This window comes from Diabrotica undecimpunctata, chromosome 6, assembly GCF_040954645.1.
Source record: "Diabrotica undecimpunctata isolate CICGRU chromosome 6, icDiaUnde3, whole genome shotgun sequence".
Lineage (NCBI taxonomy): Eukaryota > Metazoa > Arthropoda > Insecta > Coleoptera > Chrysomelidae > Diabrotica > Diabrotica undecimpunctata.
Window position 1 is genome coordinate 155477075 of NC_092808.1, and position 23821 is coordinate 155500895.

The following is a 23821-nucleotide window of genomic DNA, read 5'->3' on the forward strand; positions in this document are numbered from 1 at the left end:
CTTCTTGGTGTCTTACTTTAGACAAAGCTATAAATGTGGCTTCCAGCTAAGCTTGAGGTATATTAAGAGTAATGTATATATAATTTAAAGAATTATCTCCCTGATGAAAATTGACATTTTATTTTGACTATTTCTTTCGAAGTAAGAGATATGGGAAGAGAAATAAAGAGAAATATCAACATAATTAAAATAACATGCTTCTAATGTACCGTTGACGTTTAAAATAAATTTAATAATCCACAATATAAAGTAAAATATTTCATCATCGTACAAGAATTTCTATCGGATTAATTTCTGAGGGATGAATTTCTGTAGAACAAATAACGCGAGTGATCTCATGTAAACTAGGTTAGTTCAAATGTTTGGGTTATATTAAGGAATTGATTTTCGAGAATACCCGGCCATTGAGTCGGCTGTAAACAAAATAATACCCCAGACAGGAAAATTAAACTACGAGGAATGTATTTGCATGGATAGTTTGTGTTTATTTTATCCCTTTATAGAGTATTTTGTTTTGAAAGGCAATAGATTGTTACATATATACAAAAAACTCTGATATCGGTATAAATTTGACTACTACATATTTGTAATCGTTTTTGAGTTAGCCATAATACGAGTAGACCAACAAAAATCTAAAGATCTAGATGAAGGGGAGTACGGCAAGGATATGTACTATCCCTTCTACTATTTAATATGTGCTCAAAAGAAATGTTTTATGAGGCACTAGAAGATATCAATGAAGGCATATTAACTAACGAAATACTAGTGAATAATCTCAAATATGCAGACCATACAATATTCCTTGCGAACAGCCGAGAAGAGGCTGCAAATTTTGATCGATCGCACTATGCAGTACTGCAAGAGGCATGGAATGGCACTGAATAAAAAAAAAAACAAAAATCATGGTTTGTTTATACACATTTTTTAATTTAGAAAATCCCATTTTAAAAAGTAAGCATTTTCAAGAAAATCGTCTGTTGAACGTTTTCATCTACAATGCGTAGTTTTTTCACAATATTGAAATTAATGAAAAACGTCATTTTTTTGCTTAAATGTTAATAAAAAACCATGAAGCAGTATAAATTTCGATACCTACAAGATGGTGCGCATTTTTTATTGACCTATATTAGATATTTCACTAAAAAATATCGCCCAGTAATTTTTTGATTTTTCAAGTGCTTTTTCGGCTTCGTTTCCTGAGGTATATTAGGAATTGCATGATAAAAAGTCTGGATTCGTCTACATCTTTTATTGAGTAGTCTTTTAGTATTATTTGTACTCTTTCTCTTCAAGCCACAAAACATCCAGATTAACATTAGATAACTAAAAATTGCTTTAAAGTATACTTTATGTTGTGACGTTGACAGAACTTTTACAACCACGGATTATACAATTTAAGATTTGTTGGATGAAACTTGGTATGTGAGGTTTATACAAAAAATCTGTCTGGATATAGTTTGCAAAGGTCCATTAATCCAATCGACGCCTTTAAAACTGTAAAAACCGTAATTTTTTTTCTTATTTATTTGTCCAGCTTTATTTAACTACTACACAGAACTTTTGCAGTCAAAAGTTGGCTCTAACGAGTATATACAATATTTATTTTTATTCTTTGTTTTAGGTAAAAGTTTAGGTGAGACCCACCACAAGACAAAAGGCGCCACAGAGAAACAACATGATCTGTGGTGCTACAGATGTAATACCATGTTGGATGGAGAAAGGTGTCTTGAGATGGATGGCAACAACTATACCAGCATGCATCATAAATGCTCGAGAGAACAGAAAAAATGTCAGGTAAATGGTGCGCTGTTGTTTAATGTATTAAATATCTCAGTGATAGCTATTTTAAATTATTTTAAATAAATTTAAATTCTATAAATACTATACCCAGATAGTAGTATAGATCGTTTTATTTTAAAATAAAATTATATCAAAAGCAATATGGCCGCAATCGCATTGTTGATAAGAGGTAAGTGTACTTACTTGTTTCTTCAAATATCAGTTTAAATAAAGGTCAAACGCTGTTTATTTTTCAGTGCAGTGTTGAAAGTGGTGTTACTTATTACTAATTGTGAATATATATTACTAAAATTTTAATTTTTCAAATAGAGAAGTGTCCCCCAATTCGATGGGCACAATTGTACCCAAAACATAGTATCCAAGTCAGACATAGAAGGATGTGTTAGTGATGAAAGTGACTGTGAAGAAGAAATATAAGTAAGATAGAGAATTGGTCATATGATAGATGATGTCTCAGAAAATCAAAACGAAGTGGAGGATAAGGAAGAGCATACTGAGAAAGAAAAACGGATGATGATAAACAAGGCGAAAATGATAATAATGTGAGAACTTTGAGATCTTTATTACCCTGAAAAAATAGGTAAAATGGTTACAATATGTAACACGAGAATTGCCTCATAAAATAACCCCGATTTCTATTGAAAACTGTTCTGAGGAATATCCAGTTAGATATTTTCTGAAATATTTACCCGAAAATTTATTTGAAAATTTAATTAAATACTAGAATATGTTTGCTTTGCAAACTGGAAATAAGAAATTTATACCAAGTAACCCGCAAGAAATAAAATCGTTTTTTGGCCTGAATATTCTAACAGGCTATCTAAATTTTTTAAGACTGCGAATGTATTGGGATAAATCTTTTAAAATTGATATTTTTACAGGCACAATGACATCGAATAATTTTTTTAAACTTCGCACTCACATATATTGTGTTGAAAATCTGAAATTCAGACAATTCAACGACAAACTGTGGAAAGTGCAACTAGTTTTTGAATCACTCCTAAGGAGATGTAGAGAACTGCAGATAGAAACAAATGTTTGCATAGACGTACAAATCATGTCCTTCAAAGGGAGAATGTCTGTAAAGAAATACATAAAAAATAAACCCAATCCATGGGTAGTAAAACTGTTTTTAGTAGGTGGTAAAAGTAGATTGATTTACTAATCTATCAACGTGATAAGATGCAAAAAAGTTTTAAAAATAATGTGTTAAACTAATGATGCCACAACATTTATTTGATTTGAACTTAAAGTTTGGGAAGGATCTCGTAGGCCAAGCTTAATTCATCTATCCTTTCTAAGAATTCTATTGCATCCGAATGTTTCTTGTCGAAGTGTATGTTCCACTTTCGTACTTGATTTAGCAATTCTGATTGCCCCATTTGTTTCGTTATTGTTAATTCCTGTAATTGTCTTCGGATGATCGAAATTTCCTGGGTCAGTGTGTCGGATTCTACTCCCTTGGAAGTTTTTTCTTTTGGAATTGTTCCTGTCGCTTCCTCGCGATCTTTAAAATAGGTTCTAAGTCGTACTCTCCATTCGTCGACGGTTCCCTTGGGATTTAAGCCACATTTTCCGGCTTCGCTCTGCAATTCCTCTTTGCAAAGGCGGTTTATCCACGATGTACCTATTACTGAGTCTGTGTCTTTATCTGTCGGCATGTTATTAATTTTCGGTCTCTTTTAGCACTTCCTCAATTTTGCTCGGGCGCCAGTTTGTAACGGGTAGCTCTTTCGAAGCGACAGACTCAGTAAAACACAGGTTGAAATAAAAATAAATCTATTAATTTCAACGTATATACAAAAATAAAAATAAAATACGCACTAGCAATCGAAATATTCGGTTGTGCAGATCCACGCTATACTCTCAGTCAGAGTTGACGGTAACGTTCAATGCACGATACCCACGGGTTCTCTTGATTAAGGACATAGTATAATCCTCACTACGGAAGTCCCTCTGTCCGGGTTGGCTTGCAGATTCAATACACTAGCGAGCCAGGGAGCCTAGAACGTTAGCCACCAGATTTCTTTAATTCCGCCAATCGCTCGCCTTAAATAGCCGTTCCGAACCCCACTTCGTCGTCTCGTCGTGGAAATGGATGCGTGATTATCGACACTCCCACGGTTCAAACTGTTGAACGTTCAGCACATCGTTACACCCCTTAAAATTTTTCTGTGCGCTTAGATTTTGTTGTTTCTTTTGTATGAAATATGTGTCCATTTTTATTACAAAATGTCAAGTAGTTTAGGAGATATTGCAAAAAAACAATTTTTATTTTGTAACTTCAAACTGTAATTTGTTTTGTGTACACTTTTGTACTAAAGTAAGTTGGATTCAATTAATTTATTTTTGTCCCCTGAATGCGTGATTTAATTTATGACATACCTTTTTGAAACATCTTGTATATGAACTGTTTTAAGTACATTTTAGGCAAAAAATATTTTTTCGTTTGCCGGAAAAAAAAAGGTAGGTACCAAAAGGGTACACTACCAAACATAGTCTACGAATTAAGTATGTATTAAACACACTGTAACGAACAAGGTAATATCGACTTATCCTATATAACGGTTACATCTCTCAAATTGATGATGTGTGTTCGAGAATCTTCCAGATGTATCGACCGGCTGACAGATCGAGGCGTTCATACAAGCAAGAATAGAGGTGGACTATTCTAGATTACTCTAGTATATAACAACTTGTATACAGTGATGAGTGCCTTAAGAACCGGCAAAATAACGCAAAAGATAGAAAACATAATACGTTGTGAAATAAAAAGAGATGAAAGTAGTAGAGGTGGGAAATTATCGATAGAAACCTCTAATTTACATTACTTTACATTACATTAGGACTATCGATAGTTTCCCACCTTTAGACGTTAGCTAATGAGCTAGTTGACTTCAGTCATAATATTACAAGTATGACGTCGAAAATTAACATTTTTTAAATTTCGCATAAGGTAAAAACTGATTTAAGGCAATAAAGCAAATGTAAGTAAACAGTTTAATTAGTAGTAATTTGATAATTAATTCTGTGTCTCAAATCACAGTTTATTATTGATCAACACTTTAATTTTGGATAAAAACATACTCGTACTTAAACTGTTTTTACTTACATTACGTGATAAGTATTACTATGACTGAAGTCAATCAGCTCATAAGCTAACGTCTAAAGGTGGGAAACTTTCGATAGATCTAATGTAATGTAAAGTAAATTATAGGTTTATATCGATAATTTCTCACCTCTACTACTTGCATCTCTTTTTATTTCACAACGTATTATGTTTTCTATCTTCTGCGTTATTTTGCCGGTTCTTAAGGCACTCATCCCTGTATATTAGCCGCGCTGATATTAGTTTAGTTAGTTGATAAGATATTATCGCAACGTAAGCTTATAAATAAATAGATTTACATAAATTAGAACAGCTTGTTTTATTATTCAAGTTACAATACTTTATTCTTAGACCAACAGGTACTAAATATTTTTTTAATATCCGCTTTAACTGTTGAGCAGTGTACATTAGACCACCAGGGAATTATTACTAAATAATTAGACCAAACACCAAAAAACTTTTACTATACCTCATTTTAACGGTTTTTTAATAAACTAGTCGGAACCGGTTTTAGTTCTTTTATAAAAAATATAATGGTTTTAACTTACAGAGGAAAATCTCTGCTGTAAAAATAGAACAACATTCAGGAATTCGATATTTCTTAACATAATTGCTGTTTGAAACAAAAAATGGCAAACCAGTACTTTCAACAGTTTTTGATCCATCTGTATAAATTATTGTTAAATCTTCCCCTAATTTGCTTAGCATGGATTTAAATATCAGATTAGTTAAAATTGGCAAGTCTGAATAAGAGGGCATTATAATGGTTGGTTTGTCTATCAGAACGTCAAAGTCTTGTTCGTATAAAGGACATTTTGGTAGCTGTAATATATAAGATTAAAATAAATTTGTATCAAAAAAAGACTCTGCAGGAGGAGGAGAATTTTTTAATCTCCAGTAAGAATTTATTAAATTTTCTGTCAAAAGTAAACCTATTTTGTGAACCATAGTTGTATTAAACGATCTGTACGTTATTAGACGTTTGTTGGCTAACATTTGCCTACGTTTGTAAATGGCTAGGAAAGAAAATATACGAAAAATAAAATTAAATTCATTTGCATAACTTTTGTTATGCAAATCCTATGTTAGTAGTTACAGCGATTCTTAAGAAAGCGCTGTATTTTTGCTCATTTCCCTGAGCTACATTCCTTTATTACTTGAACTGTGTTTGACTACCTAATTGATATTTTTTACTGTTGAGTCTGGTGAATGTAGAGGTGAAAAATAAATACAGCGGAAATTAAAACAGTGTTTGTTATATTGTTCGTATACTTTCAAGCCCAACTACATTAACTTTTTATAGAAAAACGTACAATCTACTATAGTTCTCTAATATACTACACATATTATGTTGTGTACGTTCTGACTATAATTTTGCAGCAAATTAGTTTACTCTAAATATTGTTTGAACCATTAATCACAACGCTAGCACGAGTAATCAAATTTGGTGATCATTATTTCAAATATAATACATTGGATAAAACAAAACAGATTGAATATAATATGTAAAATTGGCCGAGTTCTAAATGAGATGGGGCTATAAATAACACTTCCGGTATTTTGTTTGCTATCAATATTATTGTTGGTCTCTTAATTTGTAGTCGAAATATTGTTATAATGCCGATGACGTGAGATTGTTAAAAATATCGAAGGGAAATTAAAGCAAAGACGTTTAATAATATAAAAAAGATTACCAAAAATATTCCCTTCTTCTTCTTCTTTTTTACCTAAAAGCACTACGATACTTCTTCTTTCTGGAAATTTGTCTTTGGACCTACGTATACAAGCTTATCCTTTTAAAAGATAGGTTCCTGTTCTGAAGTACGGTCGGTGACAAAGATGTTGGCAGGATGGTTACGATGACGTTTGTGTTCTTATTCAACACATCTTTGGGTTTGTGTTTGTTGTTTGATTTATAGTCCAGGCGGTATCTGGTTAAAATAACGATTTTTGGATGTGAAGCATATAATTTTTTCGAGTCTGAAATCATCAAGTCTATTTGACTAAATCTGAACCGTTTTACATGAATGTTTATCATAACCGACTTTTTAAGAACTTAATAATAATTTTAAAGAATAATTTGGCAAGCGACAACATTGCGAACTGTTTTCGGTTGTATTTTCCTTTGATGTTGATCTGTGGAATGTGTTTATATAGTTTTGTTGATGATTATCACGTCTGCAGTTGTACCTTTGTTGAGAATTTGTTTTTGTGAGTGGAGCTACCTACAAAAAGAGGTGAATATTCTAATAAAACTAGTATTTTGTTTTATGGGTGAAATATGTCCCAACAGACTTTTATGGTGGGTTATATGTGTCCCAACAGTCTTGTTTTGTTCTAGATGAGTAGAAAGATATTGACGCAGAAAGAGCTATAGGACGAAGCATCATCAATTTTTGCCAGCGATACAGAATCCGAAGTGGATCCTTTTGAGGCTAGTAGCTCCGATGTGAAGACTACAATTCATCAGGATGCGAAGGAGAAGTATAACGAGAGCGTCACGTAATAGATTCAGGTTCCGAGGGCAATAAGATAGATGAAGAGAATCAGATGATAAGTGACGAAAGTGAAGAAGAAAGCAAGTGACGAAAATGATAAAGAAGGCGAAGATACATACCAACCAGGTATTTGGTTTCATGACGGTTCCATCCAACTTTTCTGTTCCATCAGAAAAAAAGTCGAATTAACTCTTCCTCATACCATGACCGAAATAGAAATATTTCTTAAAGTCTTTAACAAAAGCCTCATTCGACATATTACACATTGTACGAACTTACGTTTAGAGAAATTTGGAAACGACACCAAGAAAAAAAGAATTCATACCAATGAATATGAAATTATGATTGTTTTGGGTGTCACACTAGTCATGGCAGATAATCGAGTTACATTTTTCAATGATTATTGGTCACACAATGATTCTTTAAAAAATTTAGCAATAAAAAGGGTGATTTCTCGAGACCGCTGTAAACTGATCCTTGCCCAAATGTATTTCGCTGATATTGTAAAGCCTGACAATGCGAGAAAATCATATTAAATCGACAATGTCGCATTATCTAAAACTAAAATTTCCAAAATATCAAACAGAGGAGGCTTTTCAAAGCATTGATCAGTCAATGACTGGTTAGACTTGTTAGTAGTAAGCTTTGGAAATAAGCAAGTAGAAGTAACACAAATGCTCTAAAATGAATGTGCGATGTCCTGAACTTTTCGACTTGGATAAGAAAATGGGCGGCTTGGACCTAACAGATCATATCTTGAACTTGTATGACTTTAATAGGAAGTCTACCAAATGGTGGAATGATCTAAACAATGATCTAAACAGAAAAAAAACATCATTTTTTTTAATTATGCGGTTTAAACGAAAAAAATTCTAAATTCCATACCGATCGTGAAAAAAAAAATCGGACTCGAAAGGGATAATCGCATTTTTTTTGCATAAACCGCTCTAAAATTTCACTACAAATAATAATTTCGCTATGTGCAAATTGTAAAACTTGGGCATAACTTTTTATTAAACAAAATATAAAAAAATCAAGAAATTTGATATTTTTTCCCTCATTTTTTCGCACATATCTTAATATCTATCAGTTTTAGAATAATTTTGTATAGAACATAAAAAAAGATAATTATATTTTACATAAGACAATACTAGTTTTAAATCTCAAGAATTATTATTATTGAAAAAATATTAAAAACACAAAAAACAGTTAAAAGAAAGTTTTTTTTGTGAGTATATTTTTGAGACTAAAATCAAATTTAGGACTTTCGTATTCCAAGAAAGAAAACTATTTAATATGTTTAATCACCACACAAAATTTCATTAAAATCGATTTTATAGTTTTTGCTGCAAAATAATTCATCAAACTAATTATTTTTTTTAAAACGAATAATTTTAAAAATTATGCAGTCAAAAACTAAAACTTTTAGATACTTGAAACTTTTTTTACATATAGAAGAGCATTTAGTATTTCAAACTCATTTTGAAAAATTAAAATCCGCCGATCAGAAAAGCTTGGAGAATTAAAAAAATTTAAATTTTAGGCTTATAAACAATTTGAATATCATCATCAATTAAAAATACGTATTTATTACAAGGAGAAAAAATTGGCATGGTTCGGACATCTGACCCGGATGGACAATAATAGACAAGTAAAAAGAGTGTGGGACGCCAAACCAATAGGGAAGAACAGAAGAAGAAGACCCATTAAAGAATGGAACAGTGACATCTCGCAGATACTGCAGAGTAAGGGTAAGACTTGGCAGGAAGCAACACAGATGGCATCCAATAGGAAGGAATGGCGAAATTTCGTTAAGTATTTATTACAAATTATACTCTTCGCCGCATTTTTTGGAATTCTACCCTTCGTAAGCACCAGAGATATGTCATTCATATAAACTTTTCAACTTTTATCTTTGACAATTATACCATAACTCTGGTATAAATAAACAAATCGGAAAATATAGTCGATCGACAAAAGTAAAAACCTATCTTACAGGTGTAAGCCTAAATAGCCTAGAAACTACCCACATTTATGTATTTTTCTACATTATTGCAACTATTTTCTAATATTCTAAGATATTTACCAGATAAGCTTATTTTCTAGAATTATAACGAAAGCATCGGACCATTTTCCGAGAAAAACACGATAGTAATTGATATAACGGCGCCATAAGGAATTTTAATAGGAACTAGAGGAATTTAATTAGACTCTTAGAGAAATATGATATACTCGGCATTTTATTTATTTTATTAAAAGAGCTTTCGAATAGTTTTAGTAGGTCTTAGGTATATCTCAGTCTTAATTAATCCTTCGCAATTAAGATGTTTATTTTCTGCTGTTTTTAATTCGTACTCATACTTCACTTAACCGAAGTTAAGATGCTTTATTAATTGCAATGGTAGCTTTCTATAAATGTATAACTTTACTCACCAAATTCTGTTGTGATCATGATTGGAAAATTTCATTCTCAGCATCTGCTTTCAGCTATATGCAATTCGAAACAAATTTGAAAGTTACCAGGATCGTATTAACCAAACGTGTTTTTTATTTTTCTTTTGACGTTATAATATATATAGGAATAGTTCCGAAAAATAAAATATTATTTTATCTAAATGAAGAGTGTCACCATTATCCAAGTCAAGATTATGCTGAGCAAGTCTTAGAAATATTTGAATAAGCTATTTTAGATTGGTTTTACGGAAAAGAATTAAACGTATACTCCGCCCAGTAAAGATGTGTTATTTTATTCTACCTTAACTACTTAACATTGAAATGAACCTGGTCCCAAATAATACAAGATACTTACTAGAACAATTCCAAGATATTTTTTCAACGTAAGACGAGAACCAAAACGTCTATATTGGGTTGATCATAAAAGGTAAGGTCGATGTTAAGGAATTATTGTATGCCGCGAGTTCAGTATTTTATTTTAATTGAGCACGGTTCGTTTTACAAACAATTTTATTCAGCAGCTTGTTTTGTATGGACATGTAATTGTATGTGATAACTAAAGCGGATAATATTCCTAGAGAGTGTGAAAGATTGTCTTACTGAGAACGAGATGATTGTGATTAGAGCGGGAAAATAACTGACATTTTATGTATATTTTAAGAGAAGGGAGATTTTTATGATCTGTTTATGGCAATATAGTTTGGTACATTCAAAAGCAATAAAAATTTTACGACCACCTATTAAAAAACCTTTTAATAGTGAGAATAGAACAATAAATCATTTAGGTGTGTAGATGAAGAGTGTTTTTAATTGTTTTTATGTCGATTAGATAGTTTTAATGGTGCCTAGAATTGGCACCTAATATATTATGTAAATGAAGCTCAACAAAGCTTAAAAGCAAGTAAAGCGGTGGGATCTTTTAATGACACAATCTGGAAGAACAAACACCTAAGACAAGACACAAAAACAAGAATCTATAAAGCAGCAATTACACCTATATTAATATACACCGCGAAGACAAGACCTGACATATCTAAAACGAGACAGAGATGAAAATACTCCGACGAATATCAGGGAAAAGTCTGTTGGATATTGATAGAAGCGAAGACATAAGAAGAGCATGCAATATAGAAGACATAAATGGATGCGTGACAAAACGGAAACAGGAGTGGAACGAACACATTAGTAGAATAAGAGAGAAATAGGATCGTACAAATAACACCAGATAAGTCACCAAATAGACGAAGAAGTATTGGCAGACCAAGAAAAAGATGGTGCGATAATTTAAAGAATTTAGGAGGCCAATATTGAAGAAGAAATAAGCTTTAAAGCCTACGTACAAGAAGGAAGAAGAAGAAGAAGATATCATGTAAATAATCTTAGTAATCTAGAATATATATAAAAGGGTCTGATTTATGAGGTTATAAAAAGTTAAAAAGACATTTAACAAATCTTGACTTTTTTGCGGATAAAGTAAATATATGTAGAAAATAAATATAACAGAGGCGTATTCTGTACTATTAATAAAGAAAATATGTTACAGAGCTGTAACATATCCTTCTTAGGTGGCCAGGGGTTGGTGGAACAAATGCACCATCATAAATCAAAGCTAATATATTATGTGTACATTGCCGTCTTAAAATGCCATCATTTGAATAAATAATTTAAGAAATTTGTTATTTAAAGAGTTTTCTGTACTTTTGAAGCAATTAACAACAAGTATTTTTCTCTAAACTTGAAAAGAGATGACCAAGTGTGATAGACAGTTTGAAAATGAGAATTTAAACTAATATATTGTAACCTTCTAAAGTAAATAAATAATTAGAATATTTGATTTAATAAGATCATATTATAATATAGTTATAAAAATAATAAAACAAAATATGTAAATAAGTACTAAATATTAAAAATATTGTCTGTGTAAGTCCATTTCAAATAGGTAAAAAGAAATAAGAATGAGACTTACTCACAATCAATTTATTCTACCACCAACGACCGGTTTCGCATACTATAATTTGCTATGCATCTTCAGGTCAACGGTACATGCTAAACTAAATGCTGAAAATATAATAACCCGTATTAGGAAACTGTGGTACATAATAGCTGTATATTCTATATGGTAAATAGTGCTTCTCGAGTACCCATTCCATTTCAGAACCCGAACTGGGACTCACTAATCTCCTCCTCTAACTTTTCATAGATAGCGTATCGTACAGTTCTACAGGTACTTCGTTTAATTCAGCTTCCTTAGTATCTTTTTTTGATTCTTTGATAGCATATTTAATTTCGTCTATCGTAATCTGTTTCTCTAAATCATTTAATTCTTGTATCTCCTGAATTTCACCTCTTTCATCTTGAAAAAGTTATCTAACGTAATACTCCTTTTGTCTTTTTAATTTCTTGGGCAAACCTATCAGCAGTACCCCTTTCTTGTCTTTTATGTGTCTTTTTTAACTTTTTTTGACCCACTTCTGTCACTTCTCTTATGTTTTTGTGCATATTTCTCACATCAAACTTTGTTTCTAGTTCTTCTATCTCTTTACATTGTTTTATCAAATACATCTTTGTACCTCTTTTCCTTTATATTTCATTTGTTCTTTCATCTGAAGTAGCATTTTTTCTATTATCCATTGTTTTTTAGCCTCTGACTAGTGTCGTATAAAACTTTCTTCAGCTGGTTCCAGTAATATCTTCTAATATTACTTCGATCAGAATTTACTACTACTTTTATTCGATCAGAACGATTTCCGAAGTGGAAATTGAAACGTCAATAAACGTACTTTAACCTTTAATTGTGGCTTATTCCCATTTAAATAGTAATTAATTTAACAAATTATAATCACATCTGCGAGTTTCTCACAATTCTGTGATTCCCCGAAATGCTTAGGTACGCCGCTTAATACAAGTTGGTATCCAAATGTTATTATAATTTTAATAATCACATCAATTCTCGAGGGTGGTCTATTATAGTTTATTTTTATGAACGAGAGAGTAATTAGCATAATTTTAACTGGTAGCTCCGACCACTCCATGGGCGTGCTCAAGATTAATTGAAAAATTACTTTGAATAATTGTAAAAAATAAATGAATTATTTCAGTGTTATAAAGTGTTATGTGTATGTAAACAAAAGTGACCTCTTTTATCACACACTATATTAGAACTGACTGGCCTACATTAAAAAGGGTTTTAAAAAATTCACATTTTTTTAATTTTTAAAAATTACAAAAGAGAAAAAGAGTTTTTAAAACCGTTTAAGGTATGTTAAATAGATGAATAAAAATATTAATATAAAACTTACAGCTACTTGTTACAAATCCAAATCAGATTCAGAAGATGAACTTTCAGAACCAAGATTTATAATAACTGGCTCGATCATTTTATCAGTAATATTGTCTAGCTTCCACATTTTTTCCTCTTCTTTAATAGGGTGATTTACTGCCTTTTCCCAGTTTTCAGGTTTTACATTATTTACGGCCTCCAAAACCAACTGTTTAACATCATGAATTTTAAAAGTGGTATTTTTTCTTGAAACTTCACTCTTTATCTGTGCCCATACCAGTTCAATCGGGTTTAATTCACAATGATATGGTGGGGATCTAAGTACTGCCATTCCACGATTTTTGGCAATTTCATCAATTTCGTATTTTTTAAATTTTTCTTTATGAAGGGCACACAACGAATAAAGTTCCTTTCTTATAGATCCGAGATGGTACGTAATATTTTTTGAACTCAGCCAATTCTGCAAGTCTTTTTTCAACCACTTGGTTGTGGGCAGTCCTTCTATAAGTCTGGAGTGATAACTTGCGTTATCCATTACTATTACACAGTTCTTAGGAAGAAGATCTATCATTTGTTCGAACCATTCTTGAAAGACATCAGCGTTCATGTCTTCATGGTAGTCACCGGTACGAGTTGATTCAAAAGTTAATAAACCACCTTCAACAAAACCGTCTGAACTGCCAATGTGTACTATTATCAGCCTGCGTCCCTTTCCTGATGGTGGGTTTAAACCAGTAGATAAGTTATTTACAAAAGCGTGCCTTTGACTTGTAACAGTTTCATCCTGCCAAAATTTATTTGGTGTATGACCCTCGTTGATCCATGTTTCATCAAGATAAAATATTTTTCTTTTTTGGTTTCTCATTTCCTTTATGGTTCTTAGAAAATGTCTTCTCCATATGACAATATCGCTTCTTTCTAATAAAATAGACTTTCTGGGATTCTTTTTCCAGCGGAAGCCTATTTCTTTTAAAAGTTTCCATAACGTACTTCGACTCATTTCTGGGTAATCCTTATCATCTCGAACTTAGACAAGAACTTTATCCAATGTTGGAAATTCTTGTCTAAAGAAGAATTCATGCACTTTCCGTCGAAGTCCTTCTTTAAAATGATATTCTATTTGAAATTTTGGTTTCCCTGGAGCATTACGTGGCATTTGAAAACTACCACATTTCTCTTCTTTAATAACTCTGTAAATCGTAGATTTCCCAACACCAAGTGTACTGCTAACTAACTCAACGGTCTCATCAACACTTTCACAATAACGTTTGTCTGTAAATGATTTAAAACAATTAAATATTAATGTTTTTTCATTAACTATTAGAGGACCAATTTTTCGGCGTTTACACGGCACTTCCAAATTTTCCATAACACTAGTATACACAATAAACTGCACCTTGCAACTGAAGTACCTACTTTTAGTGAACTGTTAAGAATTTTGAATACGCCACTTGGACCTTCCTATATACAAAATGGAAAAACCCACTATCACATTTTCTGTGAAATAAGTTTAGAAGGTAATTATCTAGTCAATTACTGTCGTAGATTCCTGGAATTAAAGAATTAAATGTTTGATTGTTGAAACCCTTACTTCGTGGAATACACTCATTTCAGATAAAATAAAACGTTTTATTTTATCTAAAGAATTAAACTTTATTTTGCAAATAGGCAAAGAACTTAACTTTATTTTGCAAATAGATAAAATAAAACGTTTTATTTTATCTAAAGAATTAAACTTTATTTTGCAAATAGGTAGGTACTTATTAAACTTTTATTGGTTATATATAACCAATAAAATAAACATCTTACATTTCTTGCAAATTCATTAGTACCTGTTAACCTCCATCACTCCGACACTGGCAACCTTATTTAGGGATTAGTAATCCTCAAAACTATTGTATTCTAAATATTGGCAATATCATTTTAAAGTCGTCTACTTTAAAATGTATAATGTATGTCTGAATTGTCAATATAGATGAGTCAGATAAAATTAAATTAATAGAAGAATTTTTCACTATTGTATTCTATTCTGCTCCAACCTTTATACCTGGTGGTCATACTCAGTTTAAAATTGTTTTCCTATATACTTCTGTAAACTTGTTGACAAATATCTGCTTTTCATTGAGTCACCCGTATCAACAGTTTAGGGATTTGCATACATAATTTATAGTTTTATTACTCTCTCATACATAAAAATACACTATAGAGTTGCTACAGTAGCTTTTTTATAATTAGGATTCTCAATTGTTTTTGGAAGTTGCTAGTTGGTTATATCAACTTAGTTTGTGGTTATGTCTAGTATTTTTAAATATAACGTTATTTTTGTATCGGTGTATACAGTTTTTTTCAGCGCTGTCCATTCGTGTATGATTGTCTATCTGTTTGGGAACCACAAAGCACCATATTTGCTTTTGAAGACCATAAAAATCATGCTACTTTTTTTTTAAACGTTACCAGTGATTATTTTCGATTTTTTTTGCATGTTATTAGTTTTTTATTGTTTTAAATTGTTATACGCCGTTATGTTTTATTTTCCGCGATTTCTCTGCGAAAATAAAGAGTGTTTCAGCCTTAGCAATGATTAATTTTTATTTAGCTTTATTTTTCCAGAAACTTCCCTAGCTGAAGATTAGTCTTCACAGAAACTAATGAGCCATAATTTTCATGTAGCGCAATCACTAAGAAATAAAAAGCTACTAGCTAATTTTGTCTAGTAGGTAATTAAATAACAATCTTCTATTAAATACATCTTAATTTAATTAGATGATGGCAAATAATCCGATCCTTTGTTCCAGGTTCAAAGGATATCGATGTCGACCAGCACAGACGAATTCACGGGCAAGCCGACGTTGTGGCTCCTGCAACGTAACTGCATAGAGAGCTGCGAGCCCGGCTGCATCGTCATCGGCGAACGCACCAAACTCCATTCTTGCATAACTTGCTGCGACGAGCACAATTACTGCAACGCGGGCAACAGAGCTCCGTTCGCTTGTCGAATTTCGTCCTTTCTAATTATAATCACTTTTATCCTGCAGCTAGCAATTGGAAATGGAATACAAGAGATGGGGCCTAAGCCCTGTCGCAGATAACGGCGGGCTAATTTAATTGGAAAATAAACTATTTCTGACGTAGAATTCCAAGTGATTATCTATCATTCATTCAGCAGAGCAGAATCCTAAGTACAGTTTAATTGAATGTTTTATTGAAACAATGTTTCTGTTTTTGAATTAAATGTTTCGTAATATCTACATAATGTTTTTCTACTTTTTTTATTTTCATACCTTTCATAAATGCGAGGGGAATGCACATCAATCAATTTTCTAAACTTATTTTTCTTTGAGGTATTTGTCTTAACCATTCGGTAAACAGGTGATATTTTGATGCACTTAGTTGAATGACAAACACAATAGTTTTAGTATGATTATGTACACTATACATTACTTGATCTCGTTCCTGGTTCCTAGAAAAACTGATACGAGTCTTAGTAAGATTTGATCACTTTGAGCAGTGTATTTGATTGGTCTGACATTATACTCGTATTATATTTATTATGACAGACAAATAATAAAATCAACAAACAGGCAAATTTGCAGTGTAAACAGGGAATTATCTTGTTGGAGGATAAAATTATTTTCTGGATACAACTGTTCTACACTGGGAAACATAATGTTTTTTAGAATATTCAAATAAGTCTGCCCAACAAGCCTGCCATCAATATCCATCCCCATACATTGGCTAAAATGACCACCTGCTTGATATCTATCAACATATAGAGGATTATATCTATTATTATCTGGTCTATACACCCCAATTTTGCACATTTTAAAAGATTGAAAAATTTTCTCATCGGTAAATATTATCCTGTCCCAAAAATCTTGATTTTGTAGCTTATGGCTTAAAGCAAATGTGTATTAATTGCTTCTGTGGTGGTGTAAGAGCTTGTTTTTTTGGCTGCAGTTCAGTATCTAAGACGCGATGCTTTAATTCTGTGACGAGTTGCTGTCTTCCTTCCTGGAAACTGGAACATAATTCGTGAAGTTTTCGCATCTTCAAAAGGATTCTCTTCTAATCTCACCAAAAGCGTACGATCTTTATGAGCGGCAGATATTTTTGGTCTTCCAGAACCTTGCTTTCTTTTGAGAATATCTTGTTCTCTCTATCTTTTATTAATATTAAAAACTGTTGCTATGCATACGTCAAAATTTTTCGCTACGACAGATAGTGACCAACCATCTTCTAATTTCGTTACAATTCTTGCTTTTAGTTCTTAGCTATCATAGAAATTTTTTGAGGTTAAACATAATAAGTTAGCTGACAAATTTTAAGATTTGGCAGTGACAGTGACAGTATGTATATAATAAGTATTTGCTTTAAAGCTGCGTTTACACGATGACAATTGGCGAGACAATTGTCAGAAGACAACTGACTGGCATGAAATTATTGTCTTCGTCTAAACACTTCAGGCCAATTGCCTTGCCAACTGCCCTCACAATTGGCCCAAAATTTAGTTGTCCCCGGGAGTAGACTTAGGACGATAAGCTGCGCCCAGTGAGCCCCCCACCACTCGAAATCTCAATTGTTGCGACAATTGGCGCCGTGTGAATGGTGTAGACCAGTAGTGCTGTCTTGTTTTTTTGCCAGTTCCCTCACCGGACACAATAGATGACGAGCAGTCGGTCATGTTTTAGCTATCTATTGCCATGGCAATAGTTGGCCCCGTATAAACATCTTCTCGTTCAACTGGACTGGCCTCCGACAATCCGCAACCACTTGATGACAATTGTCATCGTGTAAACGCGGCTTTAGAGTCGTATCAGTTTTTTAAGAACCAGCTCTACCTTAAATAGTGTAATACATTTTTGTATCTCTTAAATAATTTAATAGATTTAAATTTTTATCTGCCAGAATGGATTTGAGGTCGTCTGAAATTCCATACATTTTTCTTTGATTTTGGAAACAGGGGCAATCAAACAGGAAGTGTTTCACTGTCAATGAAGTGGAGCAGTTGTTGCAAATTGGTGGTGGACCTTTCTTCTTTTGGCATCATAACCCTGGATGGGTCTTTGCCTGTCTGGCTATGTCCTTCCATTCAGATCTCTCTTGTGCCCTTCTTCTCCATTGTCTTATGTTCATTGTTTTCAGGTCGTCTTCCACGTCATCCAACCATCTCGTTCTGGGCCTTCCTTTTTTTCGCCTTCCTATGGGCTTCCATTCTAACATTTTCTTTGTTGTTTTTGCATCGTTTTGTCTCTGCACATGTCCCAGCCCCATTTAAGAAATATCATGCAGGGCAAAATTAAAGGCAAAAGAGGTGTGGGAAGAAGAAAAATATCGTGGCTTCGTAATCTACGTGAATGGTTCGGGTGTAGTTCGATTGAACTTTTTAGGCGCGCTGCTAACAAAGTCGCAGTGGCCATGATGATTTCCAATCTCCGCTAGGAGTGGCACGAGAAGAAGAGAAGAAGATGTCCCAGCCATGACAGTCTTTGACTTTTCACAAATCTAAGGTGGTGGACCTTTACTGATTAAAAATTCGTGTGTGACAGCATTATGACCAATTCTTAAACGGTTTATAATTACTTGATCTCGTCTATTTGTGGAGTTATTCAAAGAGCTGTTCACCTTTGGGCGTATTGGGTTAGATTTGGTTGCTGAATTTTTCCAGTAATTTGGCGAAATGATATTGCAATAAATTTTAAAATCAGATGTTTCATGTCACTATAAGGATATTTTGTAATTATTGTAGCATCTTTTAAATTGATACAGCTTGTAGTTGCTAGTTGACCTGCTTTTTCATTTCCCCAGTTTCCAGTGTGCGATGGTACCCAAATAAAAGCCGTGTCCTGTAAAAAGTATTTCTAATTCATTTTTTATTGCTTGTATAATGGGACTTGTGGTATAAATTTGGTTTAATTTCAATAATGCATTTGGTGAATCTGTAATGATGACGCACTTTATAGCGTCATATATATAGCTCTGGTTTCGCCTGTGAGTATACTACAATTTGTAGGTAAGTGTATGCTGTATGAGTTTTCTTCATCAAAATAGTAAGCATGTCCATCTGGGGTTTTAGAGGCGTCGGTACAGATTTGTAAGTAGTTGGGGTAATGGGATATGATTTCTGCAAAAAGATGTTTAATTAACGAGAAGATTGTATTTGATTTGGGATACTTTCTTAGTGTTAGATCAATGGTCAGTAGGCGGGTTGTATATGGAAGAGAGATTGCATTTGTATATAGCAACAGACTGAGTTGATACATGTTAAAATTTGTGATTTTTCTTCTTTTTATTAGAGTTATACAGTTTGCTGTCTTTTTAAAAGAGAGGATGTCAGGGTGAAAATTTTGAGAGAAAAGAGGATGTTGTTTTTGAATTGAAATTTTAGCAATGTAGTTAAGTGATAATTGTTGTCGCCTTATGTTTAAAGGTGGTTCTTTAGCTAGAAATTGTAGACTACTAGTGGGACTAGTTCAATTGTGATCAGAGGACCCATAACTATTTCCAGTCCTTCTTAAAGCAGCCTTGAAAATATGCCATCTGGTCTCGCGGTCTTATATGGTTCAAAAGTTTTAATAGCCTATCTGATCTGTGAGAAACATCACTTCAGAGGTCATCCAGACACTTGTGGTTGGGCTAAAGTTTGCTTGATGATTTTAACCCCGAGTCAATTGTAGGATGAAAGGTCAATGGAACGAGTTTGGTGAGGCATACTTCCAAAAATGGACGGTGGAAGTCTAAGAAAAAGAAGAAGAGTTGAACTTTACTGATAACAATGTGATAAGTTATAGTTAATAAAATTAATAAAATTGGAAAATAATCAGATATTAATTTCTCTATTTCCTCTACTTTTATCAAATCTTATTGCTACATTTTTGGATACGAAAAGTATATATATATATATATATATATATATACATATATATATATATATATATATATATATATATATATATACATATATATATATATATATATATATGTATATATATATATATATATATATATATATATATATATATATATATATATATATATACAAAACTAGTTTATAAAACATATTTCCTGAATTATCGTTTATCTCTCCTAGCAGAGATTGAGAAAATCACACAATACAAAGCACAACAATAGCCTGTTTGAGGACGTGGTGAACCATTTCAATAACCGCCGAGAAGACAAGTGCTTTTATTAAGTCAACAAACATCAAATGTCGGTGGGTAGATCCAATCGGAAATAACAGAACAATAGGGGCGGTGGAAACGTTACGGAAAACCATAGGAACAATGGGAAAATAAATTGTAGGAAAGGGGTAACAAAATATATGTTAGTGTGTTCAAGTATAAATAAAAATTTGCATTTTTTATAAAAATTGATACGCAAAATGTGTGAGGACAAAAATATTACCCAAAACGTTTAGTACTGATAAAAACAAATAAGAAATGCTTCTAGAAATACAATATGAATAAAAACAAAGGACACTGACCTGATGAAATGAAAAGAAAAAATATTTAACAAGAAAAACAGCTGAGATAATTTTTAACAAGAATATTTGAATGAACTGGTTCAATATGAACGGTCAATATGAAAATTCCTTTGTTAAAGCCGAATCTTTAAAACCTATAACATGAAATTTCGATTTTGAATTTGGCTAAACGATCTAACACTGCTACCTTTTGATTGCACAAGTACGTTTTTTAGTTATAAAGGGTATCCCCCTTAAAGACGCGTTTACATGATGACAATTGGCGAGACAATTGTCAGAAGACAACTGACTGGCATGAAATTATTGTCTTCGTCTAAACACTTCAGACCAATTGCTTTGCCAACTGCCCTTACAATTGGCCCAAAATTCAGTTGTCTCCGGGAGTAGACTGAGGACAATGAGCTGCGTCCAGTGAGCCCCCCCCCCACCACTCGAAATCTCAATTGTCGCGACAATTGGCGCTGTGTGTACGCTGTAGGCCAGTAGTGCTGTGTTGTTTTTTGCCAGTTCCCTCACCGGATACAACAGATGACGAGCAGTCGGCCATGTTTTAGCTGTTTACTGCCATGGCAATAGTTGGCCCCGTATAAACATCTTCTCGTTCAACTGGACTGGCCTCCGTTAATCCGCAACCACGTGATGATAATTATCGATTGTCTCGCCAATTGTCATCGTGTAATCGCGGCTTTAGATAGGAAAAATCCCGCACTCCAGAATAATTTTTTTTATTTGTTTACGTTTTATGTGATTGAAAAATAAGACTCGATGCAATTTTAGCCCGCTAGCCCCTATACCCAAAAACGTCAATTTTTCGTTTTTATTGTTTTTGTGGGTCTTTCTAAATCCAACGTACACTATAGTATACGATCTCGAAAATGCTGACAGTAACATTTCTTTGTAGGTCTCACAAATTTTTATTTTATTGTACTTGACAGATGGTTTAAATTGTGTCCAAACAATTATCGAGTATTTCAACAAGGTTTCAAAGCGTGTACTTTAATAAACGTTGGAGGCGTCACGCTTTTATGTAGGTTTAATAGGACTGCCAAACACCGGTAGCGGTAGATGATAGTTACAGCATACGCCACATTGCACGGTCAATGCCATGTTAACAAGTATGAGGGAAAGATATTCTAGCGCCGATAAATTAAAAACGTACGATCTGAATAATTAAGCAATTTAAATTTCATTTAAAAAGCAATGAAAAATCAATGTAGCCGTAAAGTAACAAAAGAACTTTAAACTGTAGATTTCTCGGCTTAAAATATTAAGATAAAACCCAAATCACTTAAATAAAATGTGGCTCCTTAATTAGTTACAGGGGGTTTCATTTAAAAATTCAAAAACTATTTGTACTCAGTACTTTTGGTATAAATTGTAGGTACTTTACACTCTACTAAATTATGTTAAACAAATGTTTCTAGCTACTAGCAGAAGCAGAGATAGGGGAAAGTAAACGGTTGACCCTTCCCAAACTATATAGACTCTATATACCAACAATTTATTGGAGAGGATGATTCATTGGAACAGCATACAAGATATTGTCAAATATTTTGCACGAGAGATTAAAGCCTTATACTAAAATGTTTCTAGGAGAATATCAGGCAGGATTCAGGGGTGAACGTTCAACCATTAACCAGATCTTTACACTACGACAGATCCTCTTCGACGACAGAAAAAGCGCAAGAGTTTAACATAGATATGTATCATATTTTTGTCGATTTTAAAGCGGCATATGACAGTGTCTTAAGACCAAGTCTTTACAACGCTATGAATGAGTTAGGAATTCCAAAAAAACTCATATGTTTGATAAAAGTGACAATGGCGCAGATGCTATCAGCAGTAAAAATTCAAAACGACTCGTCAACCCCATTTCAAATACATAGGGGGTTAAGGCAGGGAGATGCGCTGGCGTGTCAGCTTTTTAATGTCGCCTTAGAAAAAGTTGTACGAGACGCTAATTTAGATAGCAGGGGAACAATATTTAATATATCAGTCCAAATTCTAGCATATGCAGACGACGTGGACATTAAAACAAGAACTAGGGCAAGAACTGCAGAAATACTAACCGAGCTAGTAGCAGCAGCAGAACGAATGGGGTCCAGATAAATCAAAATAAAACCAAATTTATGGCGACTAACACAAACACAAGAGCTGGAAATGTTGACACAAATTTAATCATCAATGACCAAAACTTCGAAGAAGTCAAAGAGTTCATATATCTAGGGACATCGGTTAACCCCAATAATAACACATCTGAGGAAATAAAAAGGCGAATAATAATTGCAAACAGGTGTTATCATGGTCTATCAAAGTACTTAGCTAACAAACGTCTGTCTCAAAAAACTCGTATAAGGCTGTATAGAACACTGATAGTCCCCGTTCTCACATATGGATCAGAGGCATGGACGCTAACGAAAACAGATGAATTCGCTCTATCAATTTTTGAAAGAAGATTTAGAAAATCCAAACGTTCAAATACGATTTCTTGAGCCCAATATACAATAAGCCTTTTTCAGCCATTAGATCAAGGCTTAATTGCAACGTTTAAAAAATATTAGATTAAGCAACTTACAAATCCATCGTTAGTAAACTAGAAAATGGGACCTTAACAGTAAAATACGTGTGGAAGCATTTTTCTGTTTTTTATTGTTTGATTCATGTTGCACCTCTTCCGCTCAAATAAGACTAAACAACTTAAATTGTTGGTGGTAAAAGGTTGGACCAGCATGTGTAATAAGCAATGCAACCATTCAAACATCAGTACTATCAGATGAAATAATTAATTTGGAACGTAAAATTAGCGGAGATGGTTTTAATTCCTTCAGCCACAATGATATAGATGAATTGCTTGTGGATGATGCATTAAGTGACCATGATATAATTGATCAAACTTAAGATCTAACTTTGGATGGCGTCGTGAATCTAGAAGATGGTAATGATAAGGAAGAAAAACCAACCTTCCTCACTGCCAAATTAATTCGAGAAGGTCTTCAACTTTGCAGTCAATTAGAAAATCATTCTCTCATTAATGACCCCAATTCTGAACGAGCCATTAAATTTTAACGTGAGCTGCAGAACTGCATGTCAGGATATCGTGCGCTACATAAAAAATTTCTATCATCATTACTGCAAAGTTTAATTACTTATTAAGTTGTCAAAAAAGAAAGAGCTACACATAATGTGAAAATCCATCTCCG

The 23821-nt window shown here is 33.0% G+C and overlaps 1 protein-coding gene across 1 annotated transcript in view; it reads left to right on the forward strand.

The window, feature by feature from the left end:
• The window catches only part of LOC140444178 (uncharacterized), a 30791-nt gene extending 13306 nt beyond the window's left edge, over positions 1–17485 (forward strand). Inside the window, exons 2-3 of the mRNA XM_072535892.1 lie at positions 1622–1794; positions 15937–17485. Of these exons, the coding sequence (XP_072391993.1) occupies positions 1622–1794; positions 15937–16230 (467 nt within the window). The 3' untranslated portion in view covers positions 16231–17485. The remainder of the gene's footprint in view (positions 1–1621; positions 1795–15936) is intronic.
• Positions 17486–23821: the final 6336 nt, after the last annotated feature.